General features: G+C 47.2%; 6 protein-coding genes across 6 annotated transcripts; 3 read left to right on the forward strand and 3 right to left on the reverse strand.

Moving 5' to 3' along the window:
• Positions 1 to 1260: 1260 nt before the first annotated feature.
• N7537_006037 (putative ABC transporter) lies at positions 1261 to 5921 on the forward strand (the record flags this gene model as incomplete). Its single annotated transcript, XM_056897094.1, has 4 exons — positions 1261 to 1654; positions 1707 to 2264; positions 2321 to 5790; positions 5858 to 5921. The coding sequence occupies 4 exons, from the start codon at positions 1261 to 1263 to the stop codon at positions 5885 to 5887; spliced, it is 4452 nt and encodes a 1483-aa protein (XP_056752879.1). The 3' UTR covers positions 5888 to 5921.
• Positions 5922 to 6316: 395 nt separating this feature from the next.
• Positions 6317 to 7210, reverse strand: N7537_006038 (uncharacterized protein; the record flags this gene model as incomplete). The annotated part of the gene is made up of 1 exon (XM_056897095.1): positions 6317 to 7210. The coding sequence occupies one exon, from the start codon at positions 7208 to 7210 to the stop codon at positions 6317 to 6319; it is 894 nt and encodes a 297-aa protein (XP_056752880.1).
• An 835-nt stretch (positions 7211 to 8045) lies between these two features.
• Positions 8046 to 9954, reverse strand: N7537_006039 (fungal specific transcription factor domain-containing protein; the record flags this gene model as incomplete). The annotated part of the gene is made up of 5 exons (XM_056897096.1): positions 8046 to 8328; positions 8398 to 8940; positions 8991 to 9152; positions 9213 to 9841; positions 9895 to 9954. 5 exons carry the CDS (start codon positions 9952 to 9954, stop codon positions 8046 to 8048), a joined length of 1677 nt encoding a protein of 558 aa, XP_056752881.1.
• A 1145-nt stretch (positions 9955 to 11099) lies between these two features.
• N7537_006040 (putative beta-galactosidase) lies at positions 11100 to 14388 on the reverse strand (the record flags this gene model as incomplete). Its single annotated transcript, XM_056897097.1, has 3 exons — positions 11100 to 12258; positions 12315 to 13725; positions 13794 to 14388. The coding sequence occupies 3 exons, from the start codon at positions 14386 to 14388 to the stop codon at positions 11100 to 11102; spliced, it is 3165 nt and encodes a 1054-aa protein (XP_056752882.1).
• A 797-nt stretch (positions 14389 to 15185) lies between these two features.
• Positions 15186 to 16830, forward strand: N7537_006041 (General substrate transporter; the record flags this gene model as incomplete). Its single annotated transcript, XM_056897098.1, has 2 exons — positions 15186 to 16185; positions 16253 to 16830. The coding sequence occupies 2 exons, from the start codon at positions 15186 to 15188 to the stop codon at positions 16828 to 16830; spliced, it is 1578 nt and encodes a 525-aa protein (XP_056752883.1).
• Positions 16831 to 18064: 1234 nt separating this feature from the next.
• On the forward strand, positions 18065 to 20218 carry N7537_006042 (putative MFS allantoate transporter; the record flags this gene model as incomplete). Its single annotated transcript, XM_056897099.1, has 10 exons — positions 18065 to 18334; positions 18422 to 18569; positions 18632 to 18662; positions 18719 to 18985; positions 19043 to 19260; positions 19314 to 19402; positions 19456 to 19696; positions 19767 to 19860; positions 19926 to 20123; positions 20200 to 20218. 10 exons carry the CDS (start codon positions 18065 to 18067, stop codon positions 20216 to 20218), a joined length of 1575 nt encoding a protein of 524 aa, XP_056752884.1.
• Between the last annotated feature and the right edge of the window lie 703 nt (positions 20219 to 20921).

Raw genomic sequence — 20921 nt, forward strand, 5'->3', positions numbered from 1 at the left:
AAAGCGGCAACTACGGAAAAGCGCGACTTAAAATCCAGTACATAGAGCGATATAGTTACGGATAATTTTGCGGATATATTAACAACATTGATTGGCCCAGAGCCTCCGAATATGCAAGGCGCATCTCGTGCACGTGGAATGGTACCCAATGAAGGTATGGATATTGTCTTGCCCATGAATATATCAAGTGGGTTCGAAACTGCTTCCAAGGATAGATGAGTCATGTTCTCGAAACATTGCCCCTTCTGTCTCTTCGTGCTATACTGATATAGGTTCGCCCGAAGATATCCCGGACCTAACCAGGTGGGCCCTAAGGTAACTGGCCTAGAAAGAATTTGCAATTTGCCAATACTTTCTGACTTTGTGAAGATATTTCAAGGTTATGAAGCTGGCTACATGGATGGAGTACCTAAAGTCTATCTAGATACCCTAAAGGGCATATGGTCATTGAAAACTATGATGTATATACAATATAGGGCAATATTCGGATGCTTCGTGCCCCCTATAAATGAATTGTACTCGCGATATTGAATGCTAGCTTTCTCAAAATCGATATACCATTCAAGGTATCCAAGATCTATCAATGTTTGATATACTGCCTTGCTACATACACCCCGTAAAGTGGAGGGCACTAATTGGCTCTTCTCCACAACCCCAGATCGATAAACGCTCGGTTCCCTTTGCTCTAGAACAAGATCTTCTGCAAAATGTGATAGAATTTATAATCATAACTGCAGGGATCACGAGTCGTCACGAGGCATGCTGCCTGGACTTTTACGCTTTAATCCCGTTTAGGAGCCCGTCTGCTTGGCATCATCAAATTTGGTCACTCCACCGCGGAATATGCCGTCTTTGGAGGCTTGACCCCACATTTGTTTGGGCTTAGGGGCGTTTCGCTTGGACGTAATTTTCTTCCGCAGCCTAATATCGAACACCGCTATTTTCATTATGCCTAAAACAAATTAGTTTTGGGGCTTGGTGGACCCCAGGGAGGCGTTGTGATACTACCCGACTTAAGCCAAGGATTGTTCGGGCTTAGCTTCTTCGCTATCTTCTAGCTTCTTTTTTCCCTCTCTAAACGATTTATTTCAGGGGTCTCAAACGTTACTATTTCACGTTTCTTCTGTTTTCTTTTATCTTTCTCTCCAGGAAGTAATTCAATACAACACGCTCTCGGGGAGCACCCGTGGACGTGGCGGAGAGTTTATACGGGATCGGCCCTCGGCACACCTTAATATCTTCCACACCTAAAGATCTTCAATGACATTTAGCGTCGAGTCGGACCACAAGCTGGCCATGGCGGAAACCAGCAGTAAATCAGATGCGGATACCTTGGATTCAAACAGCTATGGACGTCAGCTGGAAGAAATTCGTATCGCCAACACGCCGGCTGATACCTCGTTCCAGACGGGTGTCGATGTTACGACCGCCGAGAAGGACTTCTCCGAGCTGAGCAAACAGTTCTCCAGTATCTCACACCAAGCCCAGAGACTATCCCGACAAGAATCACGAGTATCCAAGGTGGGAGTCACCACTAAAGATATCGAGAAAGCTGAGGGTTCTACTGCGTCGGATGATTCATGGGACCTGGAGACGACTCTACGTGGTGATCGTGTCGCCTCTGAAGAGGCTGGGATCAAAGACAAGCATATCGGTAGGTAGACACTCAACGTGAGAGAACAAAAGTGTACTGACTGTATTCCTAGGTGTGATTTGGGACAACCTGACAGTTCGTGGAATGGGTGGCGTCAGGACATATATCAAAACATTCCCAGATGCAATCATCGATTTCCTCAATCTACCTGGAACACTCATTGATCTTTTCGGTTGGAGAAAGACAGGCCAAGAGTACAACATCTTGGAAGGTTTCCGGGGTCTCACACGCCCCGGTGAGATGGTCTTGGTCCTCGGGCGTCCTGGGTCAGGCTGTACGTCTTTTCTCAAAGTGATCGCGAACCAACGGTTTGGATACACCGGGGTGGATGGTGAGGTTCTTTATGGTCCTTTTGATTCAGATTCGTTCTCCAAAAGATTCCGCGGAGAAGCCGTGTACAATCAAGAGGATGATGTTCACCAGCCCACTTTGACTGTGAAACAAACCCTTGGATTCGCCCTCGATACGAAGACCCCCGGAAAACGCCCATTCGGTGTGTCGAAAGCCGAGTTCAAAGAGAAAGTGACCAACTTACTTCTGAAAATGTTCAATATTGAGCACACTGCCAACACTGTTATTGGCAATCAGTTTATTCGTGGTGTCTCTGGAGGTAAGCAATCAGTTTTATTTGTGCAGTTCTATGGGATTTGAGGCTAATTAGAACAGGTGAGCGGCGTCGCGTGTCTATTGCAGAAATGATGATCACCTCTGCAACTGTATTGGCTTGGGATAACAGCACTCGCGGGCTGGATGCTTCAACTGCCCTCGATTTCGCCAAGTCGCTACGGATTTTGACCAATATATACAAAACGACAACTTTCGTGTCACTATACCAAGCCTCTGAGAATATCTATAAACAGTTCGACAAGGTTCTTGTGATCGACAATGGCCGGCAAGTATTCTTCGGCCCTGCATCCGAAGCAAGATCCTATTTCGAAGGCCTCGGCTTCCGCGAAAAGCCTCGCCAGACCACTCCCGACTACTTGACAGGATGCACTGATCCTTTTGAAAGGGAGTTCAAAGATGGAAGAAGTACCGACGATGTGCCATCCACACCACAAGCACTAGTCGAAGCCTTTGACAAATCTGTCTTTAGTGAAACACTAGACCAGGAAATGAAATCCTACCGTGAACAGATTCAGAAGGAAAAGAAAATCTACGATGACTTCGAGATCGCCAACAAAGAGGCAAAGCGCAAGTTTACTTCTGAATCATCTGTATACTCGATCCCTTTCCACCTGCAAACCTGGGCTTTGATGCAACGGCAGTTCCTCCTCAAATGGCAGGACAAGTTTGCTTTGACCGTCTCTTGGGTTACTTCTGTTGGTATTGCTATCATCTTGGGTACGGTATGGCTCAACCAACCTAAGACCAGTGCCGGTGCTTTTACTCGAGGAGGACTTTTGTTCATCAGTCTGCTGTTCAATGGTTTCCAAGCATTCTCGGAACTTGCAGCCACAATGATGGGCCGCTCAATTGTCAATAAGCACCGCTCATTCACGTTCTACAGACCTAGCGCACTTTTCATTGCGCAGATCATCGTGGACACTGCGTTCGCTATTGCAAGAATTCTCGTATTCAGTATCATCGTGTACTTCATGTGTGGACTGGCTCTAGATGCTGGGGCATTCTTTATATTTGTCTTGATTATCCTCGAGGGTTACGTGACTATGACAGTGTTCTTCCGAACCGTCGGATGCCTATGTCCCGACTTCGATTATGCCATCAAGTTCGCATCTGTCATTATCACATTCTTTGTTTTGACGTCCGGATATCTTATTCAGTGGTCTGGCGCTCAGGTGTGGCTGCGATGGATTTACTTCATTAACCCCTTTGGTCTTGGATTTGCTGCGTTGATGGTCAACGAGTTTAGACACCTTACTCTGACATGTACGACAGATTCACTCGTTCCAACTGGACCTGGTTATGGCGACATTGCGCACCAGGCGTGTACTCTAGCGGGAGGCGAGCCTGGGTCGGCAATCATCCCGGGCTCCAACTACATTGCTCAATCCTTCAGCTATCTCACTGGCGATCTTTGGCGAAACTTTGGCATCATGATTGCTTTGATTATTGGTTTCCTCTGTTCGAACTTGTATTTTGGAGAAACGCTTCAATTCGGTGCAGGCGGCAAAACTATCACTTTCTACCAGAAAGAGAACGCAGAGCGGAAAGAGCTAAACGAGGCTTTGATGCAGAAAAGGTCAAACAGACAGGCGAAGGTTGCTGAGTCCGATGAAGGTTCAAACCTCAATATTACCTCCAAGTCCGTGTTCACCTGGGAGGATGTCTCTTACGAAGTGCCTGTGCCCTCCGGCACCCGACGTCTTCTAAACTCTGTTTACGGTTATGTTCAGCCAGGAAAGTTGACGGCACTCATGGGAGCATCCGGCGCAGGAAAGACAACGCTGCTGGACGTTTTGGCAGCAAGAAAGAACATTGGTGTTGTCACCGGCGACATTTTCGTCGATGGCAAGCCTCCAGGCACTTCGTTCCAAAGAGGTACATCTTACGCAGAGCAGCTCGATGTTCACGAGGACATGCAGACAGTCCGAGAAGCACTGCGTTTCTCCGCGGATCTACGCCAACCATTCGAGACACCCCGATCTGAAAAGTACGCTTACGTGGAAGAGATCCTCACTCTCTTGGAACTAGAGAATCTGGCAGACGCAATTATAGGCACACCTGAAACTGGTCTCTCAGTCGAAGAAAGAAAGCGAGTCACAATTGGCGTCGAACTGGCGGCGAAGCCTGAACTGCTTCTATTTTTGGACGAGCCTACCTCTGGTCTGGACGGCCAATCTGCCTGGAACATTGTTCGTTTCCTTCGCAAGCTAGCAGCAGCAGGCCAGGCTATTCTCTGCACCATCCACCAACCGAACTCTGCCCTCTTCGAAAGCTTTGACCGTCTTCTCCTACTTCAAAGAGGAGGTGAATGCATCTACCACGGTGATATTGGCCCTGATTCCCAGGTTCTGCTGGACTACTTCCGTCGAAACGGAGCCGACTGCCCCATGGATGCTAATCCGGCCGAGTGGATGCTTGATGCCATCGGCGCTGGCCAGACACGCCGCATCGGAGACCGTGACTGGGGCGACATTTGGCGCACTTCTCCTGAACTAGACAAAGTCAAAGAGGAAATCATCCAGATCAAGGAAGATCGTGCTCAGGCAGTCCGGGATAACCATGACGAGAATAAAGTAGATAGAGAGTACGCTTCACCTCTCTGGCACCAGATCAAGGTAGTCGGTCGACGAACACATCTATCATTTTGGCGCTCAAAAAACTATGGTTTCACCAGGCTTTACACACATGTTGTGATTTCCATCATCACTGGTCTTGTGTTCTTGAACCTTGATGACTCTCGATCCTCACTGCAATACCGCATTTTCGTCATTTTCAACGTCACCGTCCTCCCAGCTATCATTCTCCAAATGGTTCAACCACGGTACGACATGGCACGTCTAATCTTCTATCGAGAATCGGCATCAAAAACATACAGCCAGTTTGCGTTTGCATTGTCACTGGTCCTCGCCGAAATGCCCTACAGTCTCCTGTGCGCCGTCTGCTTCTTCCTCCCTTTGTATTACATCCCAGGATTCCAAACCGAGTCCAGTCGAGCCGGCTACCAATTCTTCATAATCCTCATCACGGAGATCTTCTCCGTGACTCTGGGCCAGATGATCTCCGCTCTGACTCCCAACAGCTTCATCGCGTCTCAGCTCAACCCACCGATAGTGATTATCTTCTCTCTATTCTGCGGTGTGGCAATCCCCAAGCCGCAGATGCCAGGTTTCTGGCGTGCATGGCTGTACGACCTTGATCCATTCACCCGTCTTATCGGTGGAATGGTTGTTACAGAGCTGCAAGGTCGGGATGTGGTTTGCGCAGAGTCGGAGTTGAACCTTTTCAATGCCCCGGACAATATCACCTGTGGCGAGTACATGAAACCGTTCTTTGACCGCGGTGGTAAGGGATACATTGTCGACGACGCGGCACAGGCTTGCAAGTACTGTGCGTACAAGATTGGAGAACAGTTCTATGCGACGTTCAGTATGTCGTTTGATAATAGGTGGCGGGATCTGGGTATCTTCGCTGCATTTATTGTGTCTAACCTGATCATATTGTTCCTGGCGGTAAGTGGATATATTCTCTATTCTTGGGCTATATCTGTGATTGTGATGTTAATTGATTTTGATACAGTCTCGCTTCTTGAACTTCAACCGGCGATAAACACTTGCGCAGCGACATATGGTCTTGCTAATCCCCGCCGAGAAATTGACTAACCGTGAAGTACATTTCCGTAGAATGTTCTTTTTATCAAAAGCGCAATGTGTGGTTTAAAATCTAATATAAAAAATGCACTGGTTTTTTCTTTATAATATCGATTACTCCTCCCTCTGACTCGCTAGAAGTCCATATTTCACATTGTAGTGACCCCGGGACCTTTACTCGTGGAAGTATTGTGCAGGGATATTATGGGTGGGCTGGCCGGACTTTACAAGCTGGTAACACTTGGACTATATATAATACTGGCGCCATCGCGAGAAGGAAAACGCCGAGAGTAGAGGCTACATGGAAGTCTATACAGTACTGTCAGGACTTAATATATTCACCGAAAACAATAACACACGAGCAGATACATCTCGAAGGCCAGCCCGATTAGTGTTGGTCCATGGGGAGCTGGGAGATATCAAATCTCATCTGCAAGTCTCCATCATACTGCCAAGTAAGAATCTGAGTGATGCGACGCGTACCCCTAGGAAAAGCCCCCAAAACAAGGGCACCAACAGCTTTCCCCAACGACGTCCCCATAATTTCCCGATAATTATCAGTATCGTACAGCCATGCCCTCACTTCACTACCTCCAGCAAGCGCAAGCTTACATCTCGGATAAAGCACTTTATCCACAAAAGTATGTGTCTCCTCATTGACGACCGTCATACGAAAGATATATTTCAGAGAATCGATATCAAAGAAAACCTCGTAGTGAGCCTGAGCGATTTCCGACCATTGAGGACCATCGAGTCGGACATTGTTGTCAGCGAAGATAGCGGTGTGTGCCACACGTCCGTGGTATTTGTTCCAACCCAGGGAACCATCTTTCTCGACTCCGAGTTTGCGAATAAATAGCCTGTGGTAATCCAGTCCAGTGGGCATATTGAGTGGACGAGGATCGCCGATTTCTTCGGGTGCACACACCCACTCATTGCAATATGCGTCCCATTGATACCTGTCGTCGGAGGGGTGTATCAGCTGTTGCATTTGTAGTGTGGATGGCGAAACGATGCATGGTCTTTGGCAGTTGGTATCTTCTGGGAAATTGATCCAAGACTGATAGTCGGTCCCCTTCTGTCGGAATACGCTGATCATCTCCGTGGTCATTGCGGGGTGTAGATCTAGCTCATCGACGGGATTTGGTTTTACTTTAGGTAATTGATTCTGAAAACACACAGGCTTCTTGCTGGTGGCTTCTTTTTCCGGATCTTCGGGGGGTCTTTCTCGAAGGACCGAGGTAGTTCCATCTAGGTCAAAACCTTTGGGAGGAGACGTCATATTGATAATACTAATGCAGAAGCGAAGGCATGGAATGTGGTGAATGTATGAACAGAATAAAGGGGGTGATAAACTAGTTGAGCCTACGGGGGAGCTAAAAATGGAAGGTGAGACGGAACGTGACTTCGAACAATTGGTCGAGTAACTGGATGATCTTAAGGGCATCGATTGCTAAAGGCCTTGGATGCTTTTGTCATCAAGGCTATTGCTGGGCGCTTATTCTTCAGACCGTTGCTCTTCAGGGCCCATAGAATACTTTAGACCTAATCTGCAAATATCAGATCAAACTGAAGAGTAGTAGAGCAACAATGTATCATCTCAGATTCCATCCTATATATCGCGGTGGATTCTTTCAAGACTCGGTGCTTTATGCTAACCTGGCTTACTGACCTTCATCTACAGCCGTGGACATGTAGATGCGTATTTCTGTGTTTTTGTTTTATATCTGCGCGAAATAGACCACGAATAGTGACATATGCGCGAGAGATCCCACCCTGGAGCTACAATAACCGGGCCTTAGGATAGCCAAAATTGCGAGGGGCCTGGCACGCCACGCCAATGGAGACTTTGTGCTGACATGGGACACGGTGTGTGGCGGGGTGAAGCGCGTAGCAGTCGATGATAGGATTGACTTCAATGATGTCGGGCAGCCGGACTACTGTCTCTCTGATGAGACTTCAGTCAGCACATGATCCCCTCGCGCTGTAGGTGGTTTCGGCCAACTCTGGGTTCAGAACACCTTGTACTGATGGTTCCAGGCACAGCCAGCCACCTAATTTTAGCTTCTTAAAAGGGATACTTTCCGAGACTTCCCAAAATGGTCAGCGACAAAACACTATCCGACAGACATTCGAAGAGACTCAGGGGAGAGACGTTGCTCTCCCTCCTGGGAAGGAGCAAAATCTGCACTTTTGCTTTCGAAGAACTCGTGAGCTTTCATAATCAAACTCAATGCCTTCTCAACACCAGGAGAAACGGAGGATCCATGAATCGTCATCCATCGCTGTAAAAGCTGCTTCAGGTGAGGCCCTAGCTCTAACAAGGCAATATGACGAAGTTGCATTGTCAACTGTGGATGACAGAAGCCGCCCATAAGAGTCAACATCGCTGTCTCGAGTCTAGCAAGATAATTCATTGTATTAGCAATAATGCTCAATAGCCGAGAAGTCTTGGCGAATCAGACTTACGAAAGCGAACATGGCCATGTGTCTACCATGACAGTATACGGTACCTGCTTGAGGTACCTTAATTTGAACAAGCAAGTGTCGAGAGCAACCCGACAACCATCGAGTACGCGCAGGTTGTTGTTGAGATCCCACAATGGATTAGCGAGAGCCCATTCCAGATAAGGTCGATAAATGACACTTCGGCAACTGAGATACCACTGCCTCAAATACTCGCTATGCGGGTCATCTGCGGGTTTTCCGTCCTCGGGAAATCGCAGACTTGGAGGTAGTGTTTGATACCAGTCTTGAAGTTGGCGTGCCAGTTCTTGGTTCACAGAAGGAAAACTATTGGAATCAATTTGAAGGCCGATGTCGCGGTCATAGAGCATGTAGTGAGCGCGGTTGAGGAGCCGACGGAGTGCTATCGATGCGAGGAAGTAGAAGGTTGACTTTTCTTCTTCTTCAATAGCTTCATGCGAGTGGAATTTGCCCGGAAGAGAAAATATTGATTCGATTTCGGCGTTGCAGTTTTGTGGAAGTGACGGCAATTCTGAGATATAGTTGCTATTGCGAGTTAGCCTGTGATCAGTGTAAGAGGTCATTTCTGTGCTTACCTTTCTAATACAAAGCATGACCAGAATATTCTGGTGATATGTTCTCGGTCATCACGCTCAGGATTGTTAAAAGGGCAAGAGAGTAGGAAACGACAACGAGTCGCCGCGCTGTTCACATAAGACCATGTTTGCAGCGGTCTTTGCAAAAAGGAGAAGTAGAGACTAGATATTTTTCAGCTCCATCTTGACTCGCCGTTTCGGCCCGTAACAATGTTGTCATACCCAGTCAGCAAGAGGCATTGGCACGCTTCCACATTCATCTCGATGTGGGCCAAGTGAAGCATCTTCATTGCGGCAGTGAACCATGATGCTCCTTGCAGCTTCAGCTGTTGAGACTTGCTTTCCGAACTGTCTTCTTCGTCTGTAACGGAAGCCCCGACGCAACCCAACGCCATGACCAATAATGCCAGACAAGATTGACAACTAGGCTCCAGATTCTCTTGCCATATCCTCAATTGCAAGGACTTTAGATCGTCCAAGCTGATTGTAGGGAACCAAAAGTTATATGTCCGTTGGAATACACCTACCATATCTTTTACTTCTGACAAGCCCACGCTAGGGAATATCCCATAGAGTTTGCTCTGAAAGGGCGGTCGTCCATATTCGAGCGACAGAAAGGAAGATTCCCCCTCCGCCAGTATTGAACGGTGATCATGAAAAACTGACCACTTCAAAAGAGACTCTGCCGAAGAGAGATGTCCTGATGAAAGCACGGCACTTTCAGTAGGGTCTCTAGCTGTGTACCCATGTGGATGGTGGCGTACATCCTGAGACATCGGGGTAACTGTCGAACAAGGGGAGGTTGAATTGGCCTGGATGGCATTCAACGTGCTTGAACAGGAGCCCGCAGCCTGGAATTTCTCATCAGTAAGTAAGAAATAATCTTTGGCCACTCGTTACGTACGACCATGCCCTTGAGTTCTTCAATCGAGGCTTCCATTCGCAAGACCGTATCCAATATCATTTCACTTTTCCCTCTTCTGGTCTGATGTTAATTCTGACTGCCAAAATGACATCAACTTACTTACGATATAGCTTCTGTTCCATATAGACAGGTTTGGTTCAAGCTTACACAGGGCCCACAGGGGTCCCGAGCGTCACATCTGTCAAGTTTGTTAACGTCATATACTACAAGATCATACATAACATGACTAGCCTTGTCTTGCGCTGGCGGCATGAGTCGCACTGTGGATTTGGTTAGTTTCGATGTTGCATCCAACCGGCTAGTTCCCGACAAGGGAAATGGGAGACAAACCGCTCGAGCTGCCCTGAATCTCTTCATATCGGTGCCAGAATACTTGATATCAAGATTCCCCTAACAACTCCTGGCCCGCTTCAACAATGAGCTTCTATTGGTAGAAAATGAACGAATCAATGGCGCAGGTGACAAAGACACAGGCGGAATGGTCGAATTGACGTGAACGATGCCAACGTGGAGGCACGTGATGCTGCCCACCCTCAGGGAGTGGGCTGCAAATGGGCTCCACATGGGGTATACGACCGCTGTTCTTTTTGAACCTCAAGTTTTCAATCATTTTATGTTCCATTGAAGGCTTTGGCTGACGAGTCTGTTAACTTCCTTTCCTGGCTTCCCGAACAAAACACGGAACAGTCATCTAATTCATAAAGTTCAATCCTATATCCTTGATACGGCCTATTACTACTATTCCATGATCCGATCCTAAAGATTATTGGTTTTCCCAGTCATTAGGAGGTCTCCGGTATAAAGTATAACATCCCCGTGTCTAATTCACAAACGCGTTCTCGAATTTTGTCCGTTACACGGAAATTTTTAATTTCTTCCTGTGTTAAGCTCAACCTAACTCCAACCTCTATCCTGAAACAATTTCAGATATTACAGAATGCGGTAGGTTGAACAGGTATTGAGAAAGCATAGTCTTTTTTGGCCCTGCGATTGCGGAAACTGGATGGTTGGAACGAATTAAGCGAGGGGATAAAAGAAGTACTGACCAGCAGTGAAAGATCCGTTGCTAGTTGCACAATGCTTTCCATTCTGGATCTGCCCTTTGAACAACACCTTAAGTGAGAGGTATATATGGTGAGTATCTTTTTAAACGAACCAATATCTAAATATCCAGTCTTCAGTCTTCATAAAGATACAGGCTCCAATAGCATACCAAAGGTGATATCCTGCACCTTAACTATATGCTCATCCATAGGGCCCGGGCCACAGGCTGCAGTTCCTACACCCGCGACTTGATCATCCAATCTCACAAACAGCGCGTCACCTTTGACGAGATCACAGGGGTGTCGTGCCGCCTCAATAGTCTCATCGGAGTACTGGCTAGCCGTCCAGCTCAAGCTTGCCGTTCCTCCATTGGCCACCGTACTTTCCAGCGGGCTTGCACGGAAGCCCGTGCCATTGAAAGTGAGGAGTTCGACCCAAGCAGTGTCTGTGCGATTTCCATTCTCCTGTGGAACGTCATAGACCGTCTGCAAGGACGTGATATTGACAACATTCCACAAACCAAACTTCTGGGCAACCTTCTTATCGGGATACGATTCTCCAGGACCAAGTCCAAGCCAATTTGCTGACTGCAGGTCAGAATTTGCACGAAGGTTGAGCCCAACCCGAGGAACATTTGTCGGTGCGGCTCCAGTGGGATGCAAGCTCATGGTGATGGACAACGAGCCATTCGGTCTGATGATATAACGCGCAAGGCACTTCCATCCCCAAGAAAGGACTGGTGGCGAGAGGAATGTCTGGCTTTCGATGCATATACTTCCATCCTCCAGCGGTGACATATTAAAGGAACGGAACTGGTTTGTGAGACAGTTTACCCCGAATCGCTTCCAATACGGCATCGCAGAAGGTACGTCATTGTCCGTCGGGGGACGCCAGAAACCAGGCACCATCGCAAGCCCTGTGTCAGGATGCGGCTCAAGAATAGAAGTTGAGTTGTATGTCCATTTTCTGAGATGTCCCCGAATGTGATCAAACTCAAAGCACCAGTTGGATCCACTGACCGAGACGGTTGTCTTGGTGGAGTTTGTCGAGATATCATCTTGAGTAGAGCTCAGGCCATTGACTGGGGCTTTCTCACTTGGCTTTGATGCTAAATGTTGTGTCCAAGCAACAACATAAGCCCCCTGATCCCATTCAACCTTCTGTCGTTGCTCAAGTGTAATGGTCAGGTATGCTGGATGGGCGTTGTGTTGGAAGAGCTCTGTTGGGAGGTAAATCTCAGCAGATTGCCCAGCGGGCACAATGGGTAGTTTCAGCGATCCAGTTGCCAGAGTCTTTGTTCTGGGTTGAAAAGTTAGGGTGTCTTCAATTTATTGAGACGAGAGGCATGGACTCACTGCTTGTCAAATGATTCAAGCTTGTATGAAGCTTGGAGATGGCTTAAGTCCAAAAAGTTGTATCGGTTCTTCAAAGCTAAGACTTGTCCACAGACTTCCAACTTCACTGGTTCAAAGACTCTCTTTAGCTCCAACAGACCTGGCAGAGGCTGATGAGCACTGTTCAAGAGGCCATCCATCACGAATGTTCCATCATTTGGATAGTCATCGAAGTCACCACCGTAAGCATAAAAGCCATCTTTATTGCTGTTTCCTTCAATGTATAACCCGTGGTTGGCCCATTCCCAAATGAAACCACCCTGCAAACGCGGGATCTCATCGAAGCATTTCTCGTACTCCATAAGAAGGCCGGGTCCGTTACCCATGGCATGAGCGTATTCACACAGAATGATAGGCTTCTCAAACTCGCCATTGTTCGAAGCACCCTCCGTGGCTGCCAAGGATCTCAGACGGTTGATTTCTGGATACATGTAGCTAAACATGTCTGTGGTCTCCGCATCCACGTCACCCTCATAGTGCACCAAGCGAGTGGTGTCGAAGGCCCGGGCATACTCCACCATGGATCGGTGACATGTACCGAAGAAAGCTTCATTTCCCATAGACCAGATAATAATACTAGGATGGTTCTTGTCTCGTTGAATCAGCGAATGAACTCGATCAACGTAGGCTGCCCGCCAGACTGGGTTATCTGATGTATGGGCACCACACTTGGGAAAGGTCATTGCCTTCCGTTGCTCGTAGCCAAGTGTTTCGTCCATGTCCATTGGGCGTGAGACAGCGTCATAGAAGCCATGACATTCAAGATCGGCTTCATCGATAACCCAGAATCCCAGCTCATCGGCCATATCAAGAAGCCGAGGATCGGGGGGATAATGACTGCAGCGAAGGGCATTTACGTTGTGAGCTTTCATGAAAAGCAGGTCTTTCCTCATGAAGTCCAGTGGCACGGCACGACCCAAAAGCGGGTGGTGATCATGTCGGTTTACTCCACGAAGCTGAATAGCCTTTCCGTTAACGGTGATAAGGCCACCCTTGCGCTCGACTTTGCGAAAACCAATGCGCTGTGTAGTTTTGAAAGTTTTGTTGGATCCAGGAGTTGTCAGGATCATCTCCACTTCATATAGATATGGCTGCTCGGCAGTCCACCTCTTGGGATTGGTTACAGGAAAGCTGAGTTCAGCTGTAGATGTTGCTGGCTCCACAATACACTCCGTGGAAGTAATGACATGACTGCTGCCGTCCACTGGCTCATGTAAATTGAGTGTAATGGTACTTTTCTCTGAGACCTGGTAATCAATCGTTGCGAGAAGTGTCGCATTTTTGTATTCTGAATCGAGGTCTGTGCGAATGAACCAGTCATTCAAACGATCGTTGGGTGGGAATGCAATCAAAGTGACGTCTCTAAAAATTCCTATTATCATGAAACGTATTAGCAAATGATTATTTTCCCATTGTCGCACATCGCAATTTGAATCTTACCAGATAGCCACCACTGATCCTGATCTTCGATATACGTAGCGTCTGACCACTGGTACACCCGGACAAAGACTTCATTGTCCCCGTCCTTCAAAAATGGTGTAATGTCGAACTCAGAGGGGTTTCTGCTACCCTGCGCATACCCGACCAAGGACTTGTTCACCCAAACGTGGTACGCGCTATCGACGCCGTCGAATCGCAAACGAATTTCTGTGTTGTTTGCTTTCCATTCCGCCGGCACTTGGAACTTCCGACGGTATGTACCCGTGGGGTTCTCGGTGGGCACAAAAGGAGGGCACACTGGGATGGGGAATTGTGTGTTGGTATAATTCGGCTTCCCCCAACCCTGCAACTGCCAATGGCCCGGAACATTGATGCTGGACCAGTCCTCTTCGGAGGCCTCCTCGCTGGAGTCCGGTGCCTCCGGTGGTGACCGGGCCATATTGAACTCCCATGCTCCATTGAGAAGTAGAGATGTAGAGGGGATATAATAAGAACGCGCGGGGAGGGTATTTCTGCGAAAAACCGCGGGGTTCATGAAATCGGGCCGGTCGGGATCGGCCTGTAGGGCCAGCTGTTTGGCCCGAGGAGAGCTCATAGTGGTGGAATAGAAATTTGAAGGGAATAAATTTGGACTCTCAGGTCGTCTAGGGAGGTGAAGGCAGATTTCCTACTCTGCGTCCTTTATACCATAGCGTTGGACTAAATGACGTCGCAGCCTAGGAAACACCCCAACTGGGATTATCTCGCATATTTTATGGACCCTGCAGGGTAAAAGACTCACCGGCATATAGTAAAGGACTCGGCATGTAGTTATCCCCATTTCTCCAACTTGTGTCGCGGGTCTATCGGAGCCGATGCATTGTGGGGTTGGTTTTGCGGAGAGAATGGAGCTTCTCTAACCAATAACGTCCACGGGGGGTATCGGCATCGCGTCAATCGGAGCCGTTGAAGATTTAGCACATTTAAGACGATTTCAGTTGCCCACAAAATGGGAAGATGTCCAATCCCATCAGATCACGTGGGCATGTGGATCTAGACGGGGGTATCGGGAAGACCGTTAGTGTCTGTTCTTGTCCAAGTTTGTATCTTCACCCCTTCGGCACAGCGAGCTTGTCTGCTAACTTGTCAGCTAACTTCCCCAGATTGTTAGCATGACCCGGGGCTGGAAATCAATACCCCGAAGTCGGGCCAGAAGAATGCGGAGGTAATAGGCACATGGCATGAGAGTCCTGGAGTATTAAATCTACGGAACTCCCCACCTAACAGCAGAAGACCTTTTTGAACTATCTTGATCTAATCTCTTTTCAAATCTCCATTGGACATTCTAGTCCATCTGTCCATCTGTCCATCTGTTTTCCTTCTGTTTTTCTTTCTTTTTCTGGACCTCGCATTATGGGTCTTGATCAAGACAAACCCGTTGAAACCGTCCATCTGGAGGCTACTCCATCAATAATGAATCCCACCGATATAAAGAAGTCTGAGCACACTGATGAAGTCTCCGGATCTGCTATGAGCCTGAAGGTGGCTCTTACCAGTTACCGAAATGCCATGCTATACAGTCTGTTCTTCTGCTTTTCTGCCATCCTCTGGGGTTACGATATGCAGGTCAGCGGAGGCCTTCTTGCCGCCCCCGAGTTCCGCGCGGTGTTTGGGTACACCCAGTCTGATGGCACAACTATCCTTCCGGCAGAATGGCAAGCTGCCTTCAACATGGTTGCCACGGTTGGTGGAATGCTTGGAAGTCTACTCTGCGGTCCTATCTCACCTTACGTAGGTCGAAGGATGACGTTGACTATCGCATGTGTCGTCTCCAGTGGCTCCATCTTCTTACAGTTCTTTGCATTCACTCGAGGGGTGCTACTCGCTGGAAAATTGATCAACGGAATCTCACTTGGCATGTTCCTTGTCACCGCATGTGCCTATTGTTCTGAAGCTTGCCCCGTCGTGCTTCGCGGAATCACCATTGCCATGGTCAATCTCTTTGTTGTTGTCGGCCAGCTCCTCGGGAACTGTCTCATCAAGGCTTTCGGTGGGCGACCAGATACTTATGCATACAGAATCCCCTTTTCGTTCCAGTGGATTTTCCCGGCAATTCTCCTCGCTGGCGTGTGGTTCTGCCCCGAATCTCCATATTGGTACGTCCAAAGGGGCAAGCATACCGAGGCCAAGAAATCTCTCGAACGATTCCAGACTGGCGGAAGCATTAATAGCTGGCTCATTGAGATCCAAGAGACAGTTCGCATAGAAGAGGAATCAGCATCTTCCGCTAGCTATTTGGATTGTTTCCGGGGAACTGACCTTCGTCGAACACTGATTGTCATTTCTGTTTGGACCATCAACTCTTTCAGTGGTGTCAATTTTGTGCTCAGCTACTCAACCTACTTCTTCCAAAGTAAGTTTTCCGAATTGACAACTTATTTCTGTTATTTCTGTTTACTAATGAATATTTCCAACTATAGTCGCCGGCATCCCTACCTCTTCATCCTTCGACATGGGCGTCGGTGTGACTGCGGTTGGTGTGCTCGGAAACATTTGCTCATGGTGGGTCATCAACACCATCGGTCGCAGAGCTCTCTTCCCTGGCATGCTCGTTCTCACTGCCATTCTCTTCATCATTGGTATTCTTGACGTTATACCAGGTTACAACTCCTCCATTGCTATGGGGCAGTGCGTATTGATTATCGTCTGGAACTTCTTCTATGATCTCACCCTTGGGCCTCTTGGATACGTGATTTGTGGAGAGATGTCTTCTACTCGGTTGCGGTCATACGGAGTCAGCATTGGTTTCTTCACGCAAAATTTCTGGACTTTGATCATGACGCTTACCGTGCCTTACATGATAAACCCTGATGAAGGTAACCTTCGGGGCAAGACAGGCTTCATATTTGGGGGGTTCTCAATCATCGCCTGTGTCTGGACTTACTTCTGCTTACCAGAGACCAGAAGCAGGACCTTTGAGCAGCTGGATCATATGTTCGAGCAGAAGATCTCGGCACGCAAATTCGCCGGGTATGGCCAAAGACCACATGAAGGATAAGCTCTAGGCAGCATTTATATCCCGTCCAGGCATAAAAGCTCCGGTCTCTGTGTTGGATCGATGCAAACTACAAAAGAATTCTAGACAGCTGTATATATACACAAATTACCTACCCGTTGGCACTTGTTCCAATTATAGTTTACTCTCGCGACATCAGTCGTTTCGATATCAACGCATTCCAAAGGGTGACACCCCCTTACAGTCAAAGTGATGCTCCTCAGTGTATCTTACGGCGGTACTACCAACATAGTATAGTAAGTTATATATCCACCGATGGGCCCTACGACCTCTAAGCCAAATTCGACTTACTAGTAGTTTATAATTAAATAAATAATGTCTAATGTTATCCAGTACATACTAAACAAAGTTCACACTACCTCGGCAATCATAGCTTACCTACCGGCTTAAGTGGACCTTGGCGTTATAAATGCCGAAGAGGATCTCCAAGGTTCTTGACATTATTATAGAAGAGCGTCTTGCGTTTTTCGACAATCCTTATACACTACTTGACTCAAGTGAAACCATTACTATCGTTCATCCATACGACTGCCCTATAAACACAATTCCCCCCTCTTCCTCTCTTTTTCTCTTTCTCTCTATATATTTCAGCACATTGCTTATGTCAAATTTGGCCTTCGCAAAACCGAGGTTTAAAGACTAACTTCAGCAAAACCAGCCTGCATCTCGCCCAGTGATGAGTTTGAGTAAATAGTATCTTCAACAAATGATCAGTCAAGCGGCATAATCCCCGAGGACTCGGACTTTCACCGACCAAAACAGTAGCCTTTGTGTTGGGCAAACTTTGGCATTCAGCCAAACTTGTTAAGATGGACTAGCGCAATAAACCGGATTGAATACTTTGTATTTGACTCTGCTCTACTCGTCAGCCAAGACCAACCTTCCCCACGTTTTGACCACATCAGCTAGCGACACGACCTGTCGGCTCCGCGTGGGGGCCCCATTCGGGGGTCTTCCCCGCAGATGATCTTTGATTATTCCCTTTGAGGCAGGTAAGCTCTGAAATTCGCGGGGAAGTACGAGATGCCTGCCCTTTGAGGACTTTGGATTTGTCTTGAATCAAGGGGGGAGACTCGGCGTCGCCCCGAGGTTGCTATTGTCATTTTATACATTTCTTGTCATGGAGCGTTGCACTTGCGTTTATATATATATTGCCTCTATCCAAATTCAATAGAACTTTATTCTCCATCTCCTGTTATAAGCAACTAACTCCACTATGGCTAACCACGCTCCCCCAGAGAATGTTGACACAAAGGCCAATATTGCCGAAGTTCCCACTATCAGCCATGCAGAAAGCAATCAAGAACACTCCAAATTTAAGTCTGCCAAAAATGCCGATGGTGACACGGCTATGGCGCTGTTCGATGACCCGGACGAGCTCCACGAAGATGTCGATCCTGTGGAAGCTAGGAAGCTATTGTGGAAGATTGACTTCATGATCCTGCCCTACTTGGCTGTTTGTTATGCGTTTTTCTACATTGATAAGGTCAGTCTCTTTGATTGAGGATGATTTGTCTATTCACTCCTTTTTTGGTTGAAAATCTGTACTAATATCATCCATGTTTGGAAACAGACAACGCTGAGCTACGCTGCTATCTTTGGAATTCGGGAAGATCTCGATCTACATGGGACCCGGTATAGCTGGCTGAGCAGTATCTTCTATTTTGGTTTCCTAGCATGGGCATTCCCTACCAACTTTCTGATGCAGCGTCTTCCAATTGGTATGATTCTCGCATTTCGAGCCTGGCAATTTGACTGGATATTCATCTAATACCTGTTTTAGGGAAATATCTGGGTGCTAATATTTTTATGTGGTTTGTTGAACTGATATCGAATATAATGCAACCGGATACTAACGTTCCTCTTCAAGGGGTGTCTTCCTCATGATCCAAGCTGCCTGTAACAGCTTCGAGACCCTTGCTGTTCTTCGAGCTCTTGGTGGTGCTGCCGAAGCCTGCGCTGACCCAGCCTTTATGCTCATAACGAGCATGTGGTATACTCGTCGTGAACAGCCAGTGCGTCTCGGACTGTGGTATACAGCAAATGGCCTCGGCATTGCATTGGGTGGGCTATTGGGCTATGGAATTGGTCATCTTAAAGGTGCACTGCCGTCTTGGAAATACGAGTTTATCGTGATGTATGTTGATTCCCTCTCGCCCTCATTGGAACTTTCTATTTGACTAACCTTGTTTAGTGGTGCTTTGTGTTCTGCCTGGGGTATTGTCATGTTCATCTTCCTTCCAGATTCACCCGTTACAGCAAAAGGCCTTACCAAAAGAGAGCGTCGCATGGCTGTTGAGCGTCTACGGGAAAACCAGACTGGTGTCGAGAACAAACATCTCAAGCCGTATCAGATTTTGGAGGCTTTCATGGACTACAAGCTCTACATCTTCTTCACCCTTGGCATGGTTTGTATGTGACTTATATCATGTTCAAGTCCATTCAAGTAACTAAGATCTACCTAGGCAATATTCCCAACGGTGGCATCTCGAACTTTGGCACCATCATTATTAAAGGATTCGGGTTCTCAACATTGGTGACCACTCTTATGCAGGTAAGATTAATTTGATAGCCACATAGTTTTCAGCTAACACGGGGTGAACAAAGATTCCGTACGGCTTTATCATTGCTATGTCGATTTTGACATGCGTCTACCTCAACGACCGCTTCGAAAATCGACGATGCATTTTCGTCCTCATTTTCCTGATTCCTAACCTTGCCGGCTCCTTTGGCCTTCGCTTTGTTCCCATCGAACACAGTGTGGGTCGCTTGATTTGCTATTACCTGACAGGTCCATACAATGCTGCATTTGTACTCGTTTTGAGTATGCAAATGGCCAACACAGCTGGTAAGTGTCATCTCCCTTTAGTTGATACTCAATTGAAGAGATAACAGAGACTAATGCTATTGTGGAATAGGTCATACTAAGAAGGTCGTCACCAACGCTGTGCTATTCTTGGGGTACTGCACTGGAAACATTGCTGGGCCGTTCTTCTATAAAACCGAACAATCGTGCGTTTTTTTCTCGGGAACAGTTCTACTTATTTTCATGGTTAGAGAACTAACTCGAACTACAGGCCAACCTACGCGCTCGGCATCTGGTCCATGATTGTCTCTCACTTGATTGAGGCCGTTTTGATTAGCCTCCTTGGTCTACTGCTCCGCTGGGAAAATCAGAAGCGTGATCGCATCCAGTCCCAGATGGAGGGTGGTCTCGAGGGGAGGGATCTGGACGCGACTGCGTTTTTGGATTTGACGGACCGAGAAAACCTGAAGTATGTCTCTTTTGTTGTCTTTACTACTTACCCTTTCCTGTTCTCCTTTAAGAAAAGGACTAACGGTTTCCAACAGCTTCCGATACATCTATTGAGTACTAGATTTTCCTATTTATGATCATGCATCTATGAATATACAACATTGGAATGGATGCTATTAAACTATTTATATTGTGTATCTGAATTGAATTGCACAAGTGACCTCAAATGATATTGTGAGATTATATAAAGGACCAGTAGCCCCCAAGATAAGAGGAATGACAGCTATAAAAACATATATTTTGTTAGCTTCGTTGAGTTTTTTTTTTTCGCCGTATTCCACATGGGCTTCATCCATGACTTGAATATTTCAATGGCAAAAGACCTCATGCTTGAGCCCCAATGGAATTTGAAGTGTGGTAGGAGCAATGCGTGACTCAGTACGACATTGGCTCTACTGTAATATGCGGGCCCCGGGGATATCATTGGATTACCACATATCGGGGAATGACTATAGGTGCGATGGTATTACTCAAATGCTGTGCGCTGCAATTCTCTCGGCCATGCTGACTGATTCGCAGTATGAAAACAATTGTTTCTCGAGAAATATCTCTTCTTCAGCAACCATATGGGCTCCAAGACTGCATCGGCAGTATTGATATATGCAATTGAGGGAAAGGGGTTTGTCGACTCGCGAGATTCCATTCGGAAAATCGATACACTGGAAGTAGGGCCAGATACTGGGAATGGTCCGAGAATCCTCGTTCTGGGTGAAGGGCGTGATACATTCGTTCACCAAGATGTGCAGGTGAGGCGTTT

This window comes from Penicillium hordei (genome assembly GCF_028827395.1).
Source record: "Penicillium hordei strain IBT 12815 chromosome Unknown utg000003l_segment0_segment0, whole genome shotgun sequence".
Taxonomy (NCBI): domain Eukaryota; kingdom Fungi; phylum Ascomycota; class Eurotiomycetes; order Eurotiales; family Aspergillaceae; genus Penicillium; species Penicillium hordei.